The sequence below is a fragment of the Pristiophorus japonicus genome, chromosome 1 (genome assembly GCF_044704955.1).
Source record: "Pristiophorus japonicus isolate sPriJap1 chromosome 1, sPriJap1.hap1, whole genome shotgun sequence".
Taxonomy (NCBI): domain Eukaryota; kingdom Metazoa; phylum Chordata; class Chondrichthyes; family Pristiophoridae; genus Pristiophorus; species Pristiophorus japonicus.
In genome coordinates this window covers 428,907,931-428,925,547 of record NC_091977.1, presented here as the reverse complement: position 1 = coordinate 428,925,547, position 17,617 = coordinate 428,907,931, and the positions used below count along the sequence as shown (strand labels likewise).

At 44.5% G+C, this 17,617-nt stretch overlaps 1 protein-coding gene across 1 annotated transcript in view; it reads left to right on the top strand.

Moving 5' to 3' along the window:
• Positions 1 to 17,617, top strand: part of spidr (scaffold protein involved in DNA repair) — a 451,063-nt gene that overhangs the window by 112,523 nt on the left and 320,923 nt on the right. Inside the window, exon 6 of the mRNA XM_070892572.1 lies at positions 15,291 to 15,547. Coding sequence (XP_070748673.1) covers positions 15,291 to 15,547 — 257 coding nt within the window. The remainder of the gene's footprint in view (positions 1 to 15,290; positions 15,548 to 17,617) is intronic.

The window sequence follows — 17,617 nt, the reverse complement described above, 5'->3', positions numbered from 1 at the left end:
GCATCTTTGCGTTGGATTCGTATACTCGTCGGCAGTTATTGTGTTCCTAACACAGATGAGATTGCACACAGGGAGGTTAAGCTAATAGTGACCTCAGTCTTTTATTAAGACACTCCAGAGTGAGGGACAGGCCTTGTATACAGTGGTCCCAAGGCATGCTGGGATCCCTTGGGACTTCAGTAGATGCACTTCCTCGTGGCGGAACATGGGAGTGCATGCTTTACAGATACACAACAGAATCATGTTCCATTAACACAACACATTACAGAACAGCTCCAAACAGTAAACATGTCCTCCGGCATCAGTAAAGCGTTCACGAATGAGCTGCTGGCGCAAGGCTCGAGCAGTCGTTAAAGGAGCACAATGGTCCACCCTCCTCCACCGCCGTCGTGCTCCGGCCTCAGGCACTTGCATGGCTTCCTCATCCTCATCGTCCTCTTCCTCCTGCTCGTTACCTGCATTTTCCACATCATGATCATCAGCCAGTCTCACCGCAGGTGGGTCTTCCATTACCAGGTGCTGCTGTCTCATGATGGCTAAGTTATGCAGTATGCAGCACACAACTGACAATCTCAGGGGAGTCCGGAATGGTACGAACGCCTGTCTCGATATACCCAAGGTGGGTAAGACCACCTGCCCAGCACCCTATAGGCTCTGATGTTGCTGATGCGATGAAGTCGATTCAATTGTCTCCTACGTAGCACCATGATGCAGAAGGCTCGCACAAGGTATGACATTGTCTGTATTATGCCCATACTTAAATTTAACCTTTGCAAGAAGCTCAAAATGGCAATAAGGCAGGCAGGACAGGTTCTTTGTTATCTCTCCCCAAGGTCTGCATGGATGGACCACACCCAGGTATTGTGACTTCTCTCCTCTCCTCCCCCTTTCTCCCCCCCCCCCCCCCCCCCATTTGAGTCTTGTGACTTCTCTCTCTCCTTCCTTGGACTCCGAACCTTCCGATCGGCACCGCGTTCTCTCTCTTCTCCCCCTCCCCCCCCCCCCCAACGGCTTGTTTTGTAGCCGAGCCCCGAGCCGCTGTGTTTGGGCACAAGGCTGATTCTACCAGCCAAACTTACGACCCTCCAGCCCTGCTTCAAGACGTTTGCCGGTGACGTATGAGTGAGTAAAAAAAATGAGAACTTCTGAAGTCAAACAAATTTACACATCTACGTTGACAGGTAGAAAAAAGTTGAACTTTATTATTGATTTTGACAGTGTTCTTGACTCCCTCCAAAATCTTCGATTTAAAAACAATGGCGTCTTTCAGCGCCAATTTGAGAATGTGCACTGGTTTTCTTAACTCACCAGAAGGTTTTTCGGGAGTGGTCAGATACGCCAATCGAAGAGAAAAAAATGTTGGCCAAACTGCGAACAATTGAAAAAAACGGCGCAGACATGAGGGCCTCCTATGATGTAAAAAAAAACTGGCCGAGAAAAATCGTAACTAAGTCAGTTATGCTGGCGCAGATCACAAGGGGAAAGTTGGAAAAAAAAATACGCCAGAAAAAAACGGCGCGCGCCAAAAAAACGGCGCAAATGACTGGGGAAAATTGAGCCAATGCAGCAAGACCTGGACCTCGTTCAGGTTTGGGCTAATACGTGGCTAGTAACATTCATGCCACACAATGACTATATCCAAAAAGAGAGTCTAACCACCGCCCCTTGACAGTCAACGGCCTTACCATCGCCAAATATCCCACCATCAACATCCTGGGAGTTCACCATTGACCAGAAACTTAACTGGACCAGCCACATAAATACTATGGCAACAAGAGCAGGTCAGAGGCTAGGTATTCTGCAAAGAGTATCTCACATCCTGACTTCCTAAAACCTTTCCACCCTTTACAAGGCACAAGTCAGGAGTTTAATGGAATACTCTCCACTTGCCTGGATGAGTGCAGCGCCAGCAACACTCAAGAAGCTAGACACTAAGGACAAAGCAACCTACTTGATTGGCACCCCATCCTCCAGCTTCAACATTCACTCCCTCCACCACTAGCGCACCGTGGCTGCAGTGTGTACCATCTACAAGATGTACCATCTACAAGATGCACTGCAGCAACTCGCCAAGGCTTCTTTGGCAGCACCTTCCAAACCTGCAACTTCTATCACCTAGAAGGACAAGGGCAGCAGGTGCATGGGAACACCATTGCCTGCAAGGTCCCCTCCAAGTTGTACACCATCCTGACTTGAAAATATATTGCCTTTCCTTCATCGTCGCTGGGTCAAAATTCTAGAACTCCCTCCTTAACAACACGATGGGAGTACCTTCACCACACGGACTGCAGTGATTCAAGAAGGTGACTCACCAACACCTTCGCAAGGGCAGTAAATGCTGGCCTTGCCAGCGAGGCCCACATCCCAGGAATGAATTAAAGTCAGGATCTGAATAACATACTAATCGATAAATTTCAAGTAGGATTACACTTGAGAAATGAGATTATCCTACCTCATTGCAGGAATATGAGACTTTTTAGGTAATGGCTACTTAAATATTTTGGTTGCTTAGGTAATAGAGCGAGTGTAAAGAGAAGTGCAAGTGTTGTGGAAAAGGTTCTTTACCTACAGGTGTACTTTAGTCCGTTGTTGTTCAATGTCCTGGAAAAGCCTGGTTTTATGAAAAATTGTTCAGGTGAGAGAATAAAAATTTTATACTGGTCACTTCAGCCATAATTAAATCCAAGTGACAAATTTGTGACCCAGTTATGGATTTACAAATGGTACATATATTGTAAACTACAAAGGCCACACTAACTACTTTAAAGTTACTAATTACCTGAAAATTTTAGATATTAAAAATGTAAAATAGTTGGAAATTTTTTGTGTGCAATAGCTCCCCGTGACATCACTGATTTAGTCTTGAAGTGATGCTAAATATGATCAGTGGGATTTGGAGGTTCAGTCATCAAATGTTTCAACTGGCTGAACATTTTCTTACTGTTATGAAGCAGGGAATCGAAATAAGTTTTCAATGTTGTTGATCCAGTACTGTTTCTATTTGCAAAGTTGCTTATTCACATGTCACACAGTCCTAGTTAGTTAAATGTAGTAAATAGAAAAAAGTTTTATCAGTAACACTGACTGAATGACGCACCAGGCTATTTGCACATGACAGACCCTTGTGTAACCCGACAACCAGTGCACCCTCAACCAGAGATCTTCGCATTTATCATCGCTTAATGCTGTATTTTGCTAGTACAGTTAACTTATTATTAATTTAGTTCAGTCTTATTCTTTTAACAGAATCACAATTGGGACTTTGCCAAATGCCTTATGACTATACAAATAAATTACCATCCACTTAATTATCTTTGTCTACCAATTCTGTTATCACCTCAAGGAATTCCATAGGCTTGTGAAGCACTGTAACTTCAATATCATGCTGATTATTTTTTATGGCCTCTTTACTTGAGAGATGAACATTGATAAATAGCATCCTTTAATATGCTCCATGTATTTTCTCCACGACGAATATTGGACTAACTGATGTATAGCATTGAGAGATTTTGTGCCCTGCATTGATATTTACATATGTTAATACCCAACAGGCTGTGCTGAAGGAATTCATAAGAACATAAGAATTAGGAACAGGAGTAGGCCATCTAGCCCCTCGAGCCTGCTCCGCCATTCAACAAGATCATGGCTGATCTGGCCGTGGACTCAGCTCCACTTACCCGCCTGTTCCCCATAACCCTTAATTCCCTTATTGGTTAAAAATCTATCTATCTGTGATTTGAATACATTCAATGAGCTAGCCTCAACTGCTTCCTTGGGCAGAGAATTCCACAGATTCACATCCCTCTGGGAAAAGAAATTCCTTCTCAACTCGATTTTAAATTGGCTCCCCCGTATTTTGAGGCTGTGACCCCTAGTTCTAGTCTCCCCGACCAGTGGAAACGACCTCTCTGCCTCTATCTTGTCTATCCCTTTCATTATTTTAAATGTTTCTATAAGATCACCCCTCATCCTTCTGAACTCCGAGTAAAGACCCAGTCTACTCAATCTATCATCATAAGGTAACCCCCTCATCTCGGGAATCAGCCTAGTGAATCGTCTCTGTACCCCCTCCAAGGCTAGTATATCCTTCCTTAAGTAAGGTGACCAAAACAGCACGCAATACCTTGTACAGTTGCAGCAGGATCTACCTGCTTTTGTATTCCATCCCTCTCTCAATGAAGACCAACATTCCATTCACCTTCCTGATTACCTGCTGCACCTGCAAACTAACTTTTTGGGATTCATGCACAAGAACCCCCAGGTCCCTCTGCACTGCAGCATGTTGTAATTTCTCCCTATTCAAATAATATTCCCTTTTACTGTCTTTTTGTTCCGAGGTGGATGACCTCTCATTTTCCGACATTGTATTCCATCTGCTAAACCTTAGCCCATTCGCTTAACCTATCTAAATCTCTTTGCAGTCTCGCTGTGTCCTTTACACAACCCGCTTTCCCACTAATCTTTATGTCATCTGCAAATTTTGTTACACTACACTCTGTCCCCTCTTCCAGGTCATCTATGTATATTGTAAACAGTTGTGGTCCCAGCACCGATCTCAGTGGCACACTACTAACCACCGATTTCCAACCCGTAAAGGACCCATTTGTCCTGACTCTCTGCTTTCTGTTTGCCAGCCAATTCTCGATCCAGGACATTTTTCCCTCCAAACCTTCACTCTATCTTCCTCAACCACCAGACATCGGCCTTAGCTAATAATTAATGCAGACTCTGAAAGTGAATTACAGGTGCAATGTCAAGAATCCGGAATTCTGGACTCCGGACCAACCGGTGGCAGTGTCGTCCGGAATCCAGACCCGACTACCCTACTGACCTCGGTGCCGCCGCTCGCCTCGCCTCACCGACACTGCCCTTACCTTGGGGCCTCCTCGGTGGGGCCCTGCCCGAACAGCTCCTCGGCGGGGCCGAACAGCTCCTCGGCGGGGCCGGGCGGCCCGAACAGCTCCTCGGCTGGAAACCCCGCCCCCCTCCTCCCCTCCTTCTGACATTCCGAAATCCAGAAATATCCAAACCTGTGCTCAGGTGTTTCCGGATTCGTGATGTCAGAAAGCAAATCAAAAGATCGGGAAAGCCCGGAATCCGGAACGTCCTCAGTCCCAAGGGTTCTGGGTTTTAGGCGCTGCACCTGTACTTCTGCAAAGCCTCTTCATGAAAGGGCTATTTAATACCATGATGCTGCAGTCTAGCTTAACAATCCAGTTTCTCGTCTTGGCATTGCTCATAAGAATCATAAGAAACATAAGAAATAGGAAACAGGATTAGGCCATTTGGCCCATCGAGCCTGCTCTGCCATTCACTAAGATCATGGCTGATCTGATCATGGACTCTGTTCCACTTCCCTGCCTGCTCCCCATAACCCTTTACTCCCTTATCGCTCAAAAATCTGTCTATCTCCGCCTTAAATATATTCAATGACCCAGCCTCTACAGCTCTCTGGGACAGAGAATTCCACAGGTTCACAACTCTCTGAGTGAAGAAGTTTCTCCTCATCTCGGTCCTAAATGGCTTACCCCATATCCTTCAACTGTGACCCCCATGGTTCTGGACTTCCCCAACATCGGGAATTTTCTTCCTGCATCTAACCTGTCCAATAGCGTCAGAATTTTATATGTTTCTATGCGATCCCCTCTCATTCTTCTAAATTCCAGTGAATATAAGCCGAGTCGATCCAGTCTTTCTTCATATGTCAGTCCTGCTATCCTGGGAATCAGTCTGGTGAACCTTCACTGCACTCCCTCAATAGCAAGAATGTCCTTCCTCAGATTAGGAGACCAAAACTGAACACAATATTCAAGGTGTGGCCTCATCAAGGCCCTGTTTAACTGCAGTAAGACCTCCCTGCTCCTATATTCAAATCCTCTCGCTATGAAGGCCAACATGCCATTTGCTTTCTTCACCTGCTGTACCTGCATGCCAACTTTCAATGACACCCAGGTCTTGTTGCACCTTTTCCTAATCTGTCACCATTCAGATAATATTCTGCCTTCCTGTTTTTGCCACCAAAGTGGATAACCTCACATTTATCTACATTATACTGCATTTGCCATGCATTTGCCCACTCATCTAACCTGTCCAAGTCACCCTGCAGCCTCTTATCATCCTTCTCACAGCTCACACTGCCACACAGCTTAGTGTCATCTGCAAACTTGGAGATATTACATTCAATTCCTTCATCTAAATCATTAATGTATATTGTAAATAGCTGGGGTCCCAGCACTGAAGCTTGTGGTACCCCAATAGTCACTGCCTGCCATTCTGAGAAGGACCCGTTTATTCCTACTCTTTGCTTCCTGTCTGCCATCCAGTTCTCTATCCACATCAATACATTACCCCCAATACCATGAGCTTTAATTTGCACACTAATCTCTTGTGTGCGATCTTGTCCAAAGCTTTCGAAAGTCTAAATACACCACATCCACTGGCTCTCCCTTATCCACTTTACGAGTTGCATCCTCAAAAAATTCTACAAGATTTGTCAAGCATGATTTCCCTTTCATAAATCCATGCTGACTTGGAGCGATCCTGTCACTGCTTTCCAAATGCGCTGCTGTTACATCTTTAATAATTGATTGCCACATTTTCCCCACCACCGATGTCAAGCTAACCGGTCTATAATTCCCTGTTTTCTCTTCCTCCTTTTTTAAAAAGTGGGGTTACATTAGCTACCCTCCAATCCATAGGAACTGATCCAGAGTCTATAGAATGTTGGAAAATGATCACCAATGCATCCACTATTTCTAGGGCCACTTCCTTAAGTACTCTGGGATGCAGACTATTAAGCCCTGGGGATTTATTGGCCTTCAATCCCATCAATTTCCCTAACACAATTTCCTGACTAATAAGGATTTCCTTCAGTTCCTCCTTCTCACTAGACCCTCGGTCCCCTAGTATTTCCAGAAGATTATTTGTGTCTTCCTTAGTGAAGACAGAACCAAAGTATTTGTTCAATTGGTCTGCCATTTCTTTGTTCCCCATTATAAATTCACTTGATTCTGACTGCAAGGCATCTACATTTGTCTTTACTAATCTTTTTCTCTTCACATATCTCTAGAAGCTTTTGCAGTCAGTTTTTAATGTTCCCTGCAAGCTTCCTCTCATACTCTATTTTCCCCCTCCTAATTAAATCCTTTGTCCTCCTCTGCTGAATTCTAAATTTCTCCCAGTCCTCAGGTTTGCTGCTTTTCCTGGCCAATTTATATGCCTCTTCCTTGAATTTAACACTATCCCAAATTTCCCTTGTTAGCCACGGTTGAGCCACCTTTCTCATTTTATTTTTACGCCTGATAGGGATGTACAATTGTTGACGTTCATCCATGTGATTTTTAAATGTCTGTCATTGCCTATCCACCGTCAACCCTTTGAGTATCAGTCGCCAGTCTATCCTAGCCAATTCACGTCTCATACCATCGAAGTTATCTTTCTTTAAGTTCAGGACCCTAGTCTCTGACTTAGCTGTGTGACTCTCCATCTTAATGAAGAATTCTACCATATTATGGTCATTCTTCCCCAAGGGGCCTCGCACAATAAGATTGCTAATTAATCCTCTCTCATTACACATCACCCAGTCTAGGATGGCCAGCTGTATAGTTGGTTCCTCGACATATTGGTCTGGAAAACCATCCCTAATACACTCCAGGAAAACCTCCTCCACCAGTTTGCTGCCAGTTTGGTTAGCCCAATCTATATGTAGATTAAAGTCACCCATGATAACTGCTGTACCTTTATTACATGCATCCCTAATTTCCTGTTTGATGCCATCCCTAACCTCACTATGACTGCTTGGTAGTCTGTATAAAACTCCCACAAGCGTTTTCTGCCCTTTGGTGTTCCACATCATCCAAGCTACTGTCCTTCCTTACGATTGTGTTAATCTCTTTAACCAGTAACGCTACCCCACTTCCTTTTCATTTTTGTCTATCCTTCCTGAATATTGAATACCCCTGGATGTTGAGTTCCCAGCCTTGGTCACCTTGGAGCCATGTCTCCGTAATCCCAATTTCATCATATCCGTTAACATCTATCTGCGCAGTTATTTCATCCACCTTATTACGAATGCTCCTCGCATTGAGACACGGAGCCTTCAGGCCTGTTTTTTTTTTTAAATACCCTGTCCTTTTAGAATTATGTTGTAATGTGGCACTTTTAAAATTTTTGCCTTTGATTTCTCTGCCCTCCACTTTTCCTTATCTCCTTTCTACCTTTTGCTTCTGCCTCCATTTTACTTCTCTCTCTCTCCTTGCATAGATTCCCATCCCCCTGCCATGTTAGTTTAAACCCTCCCCAACAGCATGAAACACAAAAGGATAATATGCAACAAGTGATCAGGAAGCCCAATGGTATCTTGGCCTTTTTTGCAAACGGGATGGAATATAAAAGCAGGGAAATCTTGCTACAACTCTACAAGGTTTTGGTGAGGCTATACCTAGAATACTGCGTGCAGTTTTGGTTTCCATATTTACGAAAGGATATACTTGCTTTGAAGGCAGTTCAGAGAAGGTTCACTCAGTTGATTCCGGGAATGAGGGGGTTGACTTATGAGGAAAGATTGAGAAAGTTGGGTGTTACTCATTGGAATTCATAAGAATGAGAGCTGATCTTATCGAAACGTATCAGATTATAAGGGGGCTTGTCAAGGTGGATGCATAGAGGATGTTTCCACTGATGGGGGAAACTCGAACTAGAGGGCATGATCTTAGAATAAGGGGCTGCTCATTTAAGACAGAGATGAGGAGAAATTTCTTCTCTGAGGGTTGTAAATCTGTGGAATTTGCTGCCTCAGAGAGCTGTGGAAGCTGGGACATTGAATAAATTAAAGATAGAAATAGACAGTTTCTTAAATGATAAGGGGATAAGGAGTATGGGAAACGGGCAGGGAAGTGGAGCTGAGTCCATGATCATATCAGCCATGATCTTATTGAATGGCGGAGCAGGCTTGATGGCCTACTCCTGTTCCTATTTCTTATGTTCTGCCCCTGGGCCCTCGCCTTTCCTGGGCCCCGAACGTGCACCACTCCTGAGCTCCGATCACGTCCCTCTACAATCTCTCGCCCTGACCTCGCCGCTCCTGCTATATCTGCCCTCGCTGCAATCACCGACCTGGACCTTGGTGACGTCCCTTTTCATTGCCGTTGCTCTCCTGCTTCAGGATGTGCTGCTCCCTGGAGTGGTATGCCTCCATGCCGCTCCTTCCGCTCCCTGGCCTGCTCCGATGGTGCTCGCAGGCCGGGGGCCGCACAGCATGCTGGGCCAGGTCTCCACGTCGCACCTTCCACTCACTGGCCTGCTCCGATGGTGTTCGGTGTGCAGGGTGTGATTGACTGTACACGTATGGCAACGGGAGACCAAAACAAGAGCCAACAGCATTTGTAAATAGAAAAGTATAACTCTGTCAATGTCCAGCTAGTGGCCGATCACAGGAACATCATCAGACAGGTCTGTGCATGGGACCCAGTGAGCTGCTACCGTGCTTTAATAATTAAGCACACTTCCACCACACTGCTATTTGACCATATGAGAGCATGACAGGATGCATACTGGGGGACAAGAGATACTCCCGACAAATCTGGCTTTTGACAACTGACCCTGCCCGAGTAGCACAGATACCATGGCATAACTAGGATCCTTACATTGCATGCAATCTGAATGCTCAAGCAGAGGTCTTGGAGTCTGGACCACTCAAGGTGTTCCCTGCAACTTGTCTCCAGACCTGGGGAAGGCGAGGACACAGCAGAGGAAGGCGGGCCCGCTCAATGCCTTGCAGGCAAAGATGACCGGGATCAGCTCACAGCTCAGTGATTCTGCTGAGCTTCTCACTCTGACCTGAGAACTTTGACACAGCCCCTCAGCATAGCAGAAAGAAAAGAAAAACTTGCATTTATGTAGCACCTTTCATGACCTTGGCATGTCCCAAAGTGCTTTACAACCAATGCAGTACTTTTGAAGTATAGTCAATGTTGTAATGTCGGAAATGTGGCAGCCAATTTGTGCACAGCGAGGTCCCACAAACAGCGATGTGATAATGACCAGATAATCTGTTTCTTTGTGATGTCGATTGGGGGGTAAACAGTCCTTTCATCCTTCATTGAAGAACATTCAAACCATTCAGATAACTTATACATCAATATAAACTCAGAAACTGCCATGAAACTACACTGCAGACCAAAGTGCTAAATGTGATAACGGTGATTAATTTAACGCCAAACATAATAATTGTCTTCCATTCATTTCTCACCCGGATAAACAACCGTGGTGCTTTTCTTTAAAGAAGGTTTCTGAACTCTACTCTTCAAGTGCTGGCCTAGATGCCTGACAAGCTGGTTGAAGGCTACTTTTTTTTTCATGTGGGTAATCTTGAGATGCTCGTGACCAGTGACTTAGAATCATAGTATCATCATCATAGGCAGTCCCTCGGAATCGAGGAAGACTTGCTTCCACTCCTGAAGTGAGTTCTTTGGTGGCTGAACAGTCCAATACGAGAGTCACATACTGTGTCACAAGTGGGACAGATAGTCGTTGAGGGAAGGGGTGGGTGGGACTGGTTTGCCGCACGCTCTTTCCGCTGCCTGCGCTTGATTTCTGCATGCTCTCAGCGTTGAGACTCGAGGTACTCAGCGCTCTCCCGGATGCACTTCCTCCACTTAGGGCGGTCTTTGGCCAGGGACTCCCAGATGTCGGTGGGGATGTCGCACTTTATCAGGGAGGCTTTGAGGGTGTCCTTGTAACGTTTCCTCTGCCCACCTTTGGCTCATTTGCCGTGAAGGAGCCCCGAGTAGAGCACTTGCTTTGCGAGTCTCGTGTCAGACGCGTGGCCTGCCCAGCAGAGCTGATCGAGTGTGGCCAGTGCTTCAATGCTGGGGATGTTAGCCTGTACAAGGATGCTGATGTTGGTGCGCCTGTCCTCCCAGGGGGAGGACATAGTATAATATAGTATAATCATAGTATAATACAGCACAGAAGGAGGCCATTATGCCTGTGCTGGCTCTTTAAAAGAGCTTTCCAATTTGTCCCATTTTCCCCTGCAAATCTTTCCTTTACAAGTACTTATCTAATTCCCTTTTGAAAGTTATGAGTGGATTTGCTTCCACCATCCTTTTGGCAGTGGATTCCGGATCATAACTTGCTGCGTAAAGTTTTTTTCTTCATAAAATTGATAAGGAAAGAGAAAAAAGAACGAGACTAAATTTGCAAGAAACATAAAAACAGATTGTAAATGTTTCTATTGGTATGTAAAAAAAAAGGAAGAGATTAGTAAAAGTAAACGTGGCCCAATTAGAGGCAGAGACAGGAGAAATTATAATGGGCAATAAGGAAATTAAAAGACATTAAGCAAATACTTTGGGGGAGAAATTTCCCAGCCCTCTGATTGGTGGTGGTAATCTGCTCGGTGCGAAACATCCTGCGCCTGGCGTGGATTCCGCCCCTGGCCGCAAAGTTGCAGTTATCGCCCCCTCCGAGGAAGTGGAGCGCAATCTCGCGCGCTCCACTGTCTCTTGGGGCGGGTCTCGATGTCATGCTGGGGTGCAGTCGTCATGTAGCATGCCGCATTTCAATGCCCCTTGCCTTCGCTTAAAGGGGTGGGCCACTGCGCACTCTGCCAGGCCTTTGATGGCCTCCACCAGACCACCAGGGTTGGCGTGGTGCCGAGCTCGCAGCCTGGCATCCACAATGATGGTGGCACGGACCACGCAAGAGAAGTCAAGCCGACCAGTGAGTTGGCAAAACCGGCACGGTGGGAGCGCGGGGTGCTCCTGACCTCCCCATTAACTTCTGCCCTGCAAGCGGATGTTAGCCTGGTTCATGACCTGCGAGGCTGGCACTGACGCTGCTCGCAGCAGCCTTGCAGGGTGCATGGCAATATTCACTGCGGGGCGGAAAGGGGTTGGCACGCGGCGCTATGGGATCGCTGCGCACGGCCATGAGCCGCGCTACCGTGACCGCTACTGTGGCAGCACCTCCACTAACTCCTGTGCAATTTTGCGGGAGCCGTTAGGGCCCCCCCCGGCGTGAAAAATGTTTCCCGCACCCCCCCCTCCCCCCCCGGAGGCGCTAATGGCATCGCAAAAGGGGCCAATTTTGACCTCTTTGTATCTGTCTTCACGGTAGAAGACACAAAAAACATTCCGGAAATAATGGGGAACCAATGGTCTACAGAGAATGAGGAACTTAAAGAAATCAGTATAAGTAAAGACACAGTGCTAGAAAAATTAATGGAACTAAGTGGCGACAAATCCCCTGGACCTTACGACCTGAATTCAAGGGTTTTAAAGGCAGCTGCAGAGATTGTGGATGCACTGGTATTAATAATCCAGAATTCCCTATATTCTAAAACAGTCTCTAAGGACTGGAAGACAGCAAACATAACCCCGTTATTTAAGAAAGGAGGAATAACGGAACTATAGACCAGTTAGCCTAACATCAGTAGTAGGCAAAATGCTAGAATCTATTAGGGATGTGGTAATAGGGCACTTAGAAAATCTTAATGGAGAGGTGAAAAGGGTTGAACAAGATGAGGTGCTAAACAGCATAAAAGTAACTGTCAAGTAATACTAGGAATTGGAAGAAATGAGAAGACTAGAGATTAGAAGAAATGTTGTTTTTCCACAAAGTGTAGATGTGGCTTCAGAGCTATCATTCCCTTCAGAAATGCCAGAGACATGTCCAGTTATCTAATTAGGAATGAGATTGAAGATTATCAGCATAAGTGTAGACGAATGTAATTAAATGGTCCTTTGAACACAGATTTCTGTGCTGCTGTCACCATGGAAATGTCATCTGTCGAAAGGAAGTGGCCAAGCTTGAATAGATGATACGGCTTTTTGATAAATGAGCTTTTTCCATTTTTTTGGTGTGGGAAAAAAATTGAATATTTTTTCCAGAGATTAAATATGTGGGATAGAATCTTTAGTTCCATACCTTTATTCTGCAGCAAACATTTACTATATGGATACATCATCATTCATTATTGTTCAAACAGAAACCTTTTGGGGATAGCTGTGACTGTAAATCCAGTCAATGGGCTCAATTTTCCCCAAAGCCATTTCTTGGCATACTTGAAGAGTTATGCCTGTGTTTTTGGGGGCAAAAAAAATCATCTAATTTTCCCCATTTGAATTGTTGATTTTGGCACTGCCTAGCCTGTCCTTTAGCTTTGGGGGTGGAGCCTAAAGTTTGCACCAAAAAGATCGGGTTGCCAGGGTAATGAGAGACACACTGCGAGCTGAGGCTGGAAAGTGAAACATACAACATATTCTGGCCAGCTCACAACTGCACAAGCACCCTGCACATTGCAGCAGCATGCCAGCATTAAATTATTAAGGTCTTTATGCCAAAAGTCTACCCCCCACCCCCGTGCTGGGTGCCGCTCCTGTCCCAGCCCGAAAGGTTTCCCGGTGCCACTGGTAGCCCTGGCCAAAAGGCCACCCTCCTCCCGATGCCGATTGCTCCTCCTAACCCTGGCCCAAAGGCCTCCCTCCTCCTGATGCCGGTTGCCATTCCTAACCCTGGCCCAAAGGCCTCCCTCCTCCCGGTTGCCGCTGCTAGCCATGGCTGAAAGGCCTCTCTGCCCCTGATGCTGGTTGCTGCTACTGACCCTGGCCAAAAGGCCCCCCTCCTCCCGGTGCCGGTTGCCGCTGCTAGCCCTGGCCGAAAGGCTTCCCTCCTCCGAGTTACCGCTCCTAAACCTGGCCGAAAGGCTTCCCTCCCCTCCAGGTGCCGGGTGCCGCTCCTAACTCTGGCCGAAAGGCTTTTCCCCCCCCCTGCCTCCCTCTCCCCTCTCTCCTCTCTTTCCCTCCTCTCTCCTCTCCTCTCCCCTCCTCCCCCTCTCTCTTCCCCTTCTCTCTCCCTCTCCCCCTCTCTCTCCCTCTCCGCTGCTGCTGTCCGGGCCGTGGAACTGTATCTGCTGCACTGATTCTCTTACCTGCGCCAATTTTGTTAACTGTCCAGAAGGTTTTTCCAGAGTGGTCACATATGCCGTCCAGAAAAATTGGAGTAACTCGGAACTGGCCAAACTTAGTTAAATGGGCATAATTGGCGCAGGTGGCAGGTTATGCCCCCAACGAGGTTAAAAACAAATCATAGCCTAAATAAATCCTACCTACGTGAATTGCGCTAGCGTGGAAACTTGGAGATTTTAATTTACTCCAAAAAAAAACGGTGCACACCAAAAAAACGGCGCAGACATTTGGGGAAAATTGAGCCCTTACGTTGCCTCTCAATCTATGTATTGACACATTAATGGAATTTTATAGAAGTTGATATTTGTTTAAAATATTTTCAGTTTATTGTGAATCATTGTGCATTAATGTTACTTCAACATCCGTTGATGTGTAAATATATCCATCTGTTCCTTAAAAAGTGTGGATCTGTGCACACTTCCTGTTTGCACAACTTAACCCATTACTTTTTTGTTTGTTTTTCTATTGTAAATTCCTGTGCCAACATTAATAATTGTTGCCGATGTAAACGCCACAAATCGTTCAAAATGCTTTTAAACTTTTTTGTACTTTTTGTTTTACCCAATAACTGAAATTTCAAATGTGCAAAATAAGGTTTTAAAAACAAAATTTTAAAACATCAAAAAGAATAATGTTTCACAATAATATGATTGTACTTATCTATTGAATTGTCTTTTGTGTCTTTTAATGTGCACTAACCAACTTAGTCATCGGGGGATCATGGGCTGAAGTATTTGTGCACCCCCAATTGGCAGCCTCTCAACCTTGGTAGGGCTGTTTGGAGAAAGTTATGATTCAGCACTTGGGCAAAAGTGAAGGTACAATAAGAAATCAAGTTGTTTTTTCCACAGTGCTAAGCAGCACAGGCCTGAAAGCACTTTGCCTGCCCCTTATCTATGAAGTGGTGAAGTGGGATGCAAGAGAATAAAATATATTATTATTGATTCACCCCCACCCCCACCCCATGGTTTAAACATACTTCTGTACCAATCGTGTAGTATGTATCTACAGTTCAGAGCAGCAGGTAAGGATATGAAATACTGTAAATTATGATGAAAGAAGGTAATAATGAAGGCAAGGTGTTGTCATAAATATGAAAAACAAGCTAATAAATTCTAACCGAGTGCTGAATGATTGATAATGGGGAAAAAAATCTGTGCAGAATTGTCAGTTCTGGAAACTTTTCTCCATTCTTATTTCTTTTAAGTGCTTTGCCTATTGTAATTGATCAGTTTCTTCAACTTGATTCTTCCCTCGACCAGCACAAAGGTACTTTTGAAACTCTCTGCTGTGTAAATAATTTGATCTTCCTTGTTCCAGGCAGCAGAAGATATTTTGGAGTTTTCATCTGATAATGAAAGCACAAAAGAAAGTGAGCTAAGCGCAAAGCCCATTCCATCTATTTCTGGACAACCAAATATATCTAGTTGTGGGTCTGAATATGGCCAGACCTCTGTCAGATCAGCGAGCGATTGGTTGAAAAGTGCACAAGTATTTCTGCAGACACCTGAGAAGCAAGAGAGAAAGCAATTCAAAACCCCAGAAGACTCTGCCAAAAAGGGGAAGAAATTTTTAAGGTTAGTCAGGATGACATGTTGTATTTTTTGTTTGGTAATGGAAATACTGAAGATTTATCGATAATTATTCTTTTTGTCTTGCAGTAATTTTACATTTGTAATTTATCTTCAAATATATTATGTCTTTAATGAAAGATTATTAGAAATATCAGACCAGCAATTCGATTAAATATTTCTATAAATCTCACAGTGGGCTCTCCTTTCTAGAATCAATTTCAGTTGTACCAAACAATGTTTCACACTTGCAGTCTGCATTTTAAAGTACATTCTGAATAAATGTACATCAGATTTCTTAACACTGAGCTAGTTATACATGCTAAGCTAAAAGCAGAAGAAAGCTGACCAACTACTTAAAAAAAAAGTTGATAAATTCAAAAAAAGCCAAAAGGTAAAAACAGTCCTGAATACAGGCCTTGTGATGTGTGAATAGGAGGAATTGGACTGAAAATGCAGTGGGAAACTGGTTTGGGCTACAAGTAGACAACAATATTCAATCAATTGCAAGACAAAAGAAAACCTGAAGTGCACAAAAGCATAGTTTGTAGCTCTGGTAAATTCAGAAATTACTGAAGGGGGTGCTAAAGTTGCAAGATTTATTTTCTTGTGGGGTTTGGGGGGGTGTCCACATCCAGAAAGTGTTGGTTGATACTTCATTTTGTTTCCTGATGTTTTGGATTTGGATGAATCTTTTCTTACCCCTTTTAGATACTGATCAATCTGCTCTGTATTTTGTACATTTTTAATTTTAAAACCTGAAGCTAGAAATGACTGTTGATGGTAATAATGGAAAACTGAATGTGTTTGTATGTAATTTTGAACATGCGATTTGAATGGAGGCATTAACCATTTGATTTGCAGAATCTGGCACGGGGAACTGTGTTTTGTGTACACAGATGGGCCTGACTGACTTCTAGTCTTGGGTGTTCAGTTTATTATACTATTCACTCTTCATAGTTCCCTGTGAATGTTGAATACTAATATGGATAATGTGTGTTCTTATTGTGTGGGAATAAAGGGACATCCATCACAGATGGACAGACTCAAAACAGATCTCCAAGTTACAGAACATATCTGGGCATTATGTTTCTTGTTTCCTGTGTTTCTAGGAAAAATTGCAGTTCTGGAGTGATGTTACCGCATTACACGAATATTTTTTGTTTCTCATTGCAGTATAATAACAAAGTTTAAGCACTTTAAACTTTGGCGGAGGCATAAAACTGTATCGGATCAGCCATCTATTGCATACTCTACCCGAGTTTTCTATATGTTGAAGTCCGTGCTGAAATCAAAAGTTCCTTCCTTAGATCTTGCACTTAAGAGGGCCAAAATTGCCCCCCTCCTTAAGGCCCATTACCGCCTGGTACTGGGCCGCTGACCTGGCCGAAACGCTCCCTGGTCGCCCAGTGGGCCTAACTAAACTAAATGCAGAGCTCCCAGCGGCCCTCCCCTTTAACTGAAGGGGAGGAATGTTCTTATGTGTCAGCGTGGCACCAATGACACCGCCCGACTTCCGCCCCATTCCCGACCTCCTTGCACCCCTCAGCCGCCAGAAACACCGTCCGGAGGGAAACATAAGTTCAAAAAGCTCAATTTCCCTCTGCTCTCTGGTCCATGGATTGGGCAGAGAAAAATGTTTTAAAACGGTAGGTGCACCCCCTTTTAGTCGGATGGCAATTTCGGCCCCAAGATGTGCATACCAATTATAAAAACACGAGCTCTATTTGGCTAACAGAAAGCTAAGTTTAAAATGTTGCTGATTAATCACAATTCAAGGTTTGTTGTATTATTGAACAATGTTGCTACTCTTTTGTAAATCAAGTCGTGAATGACAAAGTGCACATGTGATACTACTGCCCAGATAGATAGGCTATCTGATTTTTAATTGAATCTTTGCACTATTCACTCTACGAGTGAGTCTTTGGTTTTAGTGGTCGCATTCCCGCCTCCGAGTCAGAATGTGCGGGTTAAGATTAATTAAGGTTTGAACCCCGCTCTAGGCAATCCCAACGTGTGGAGTGAGGCCATGAAGGTATTTGAACACATGGATCAGAATATTAAATTTGAGGCTTT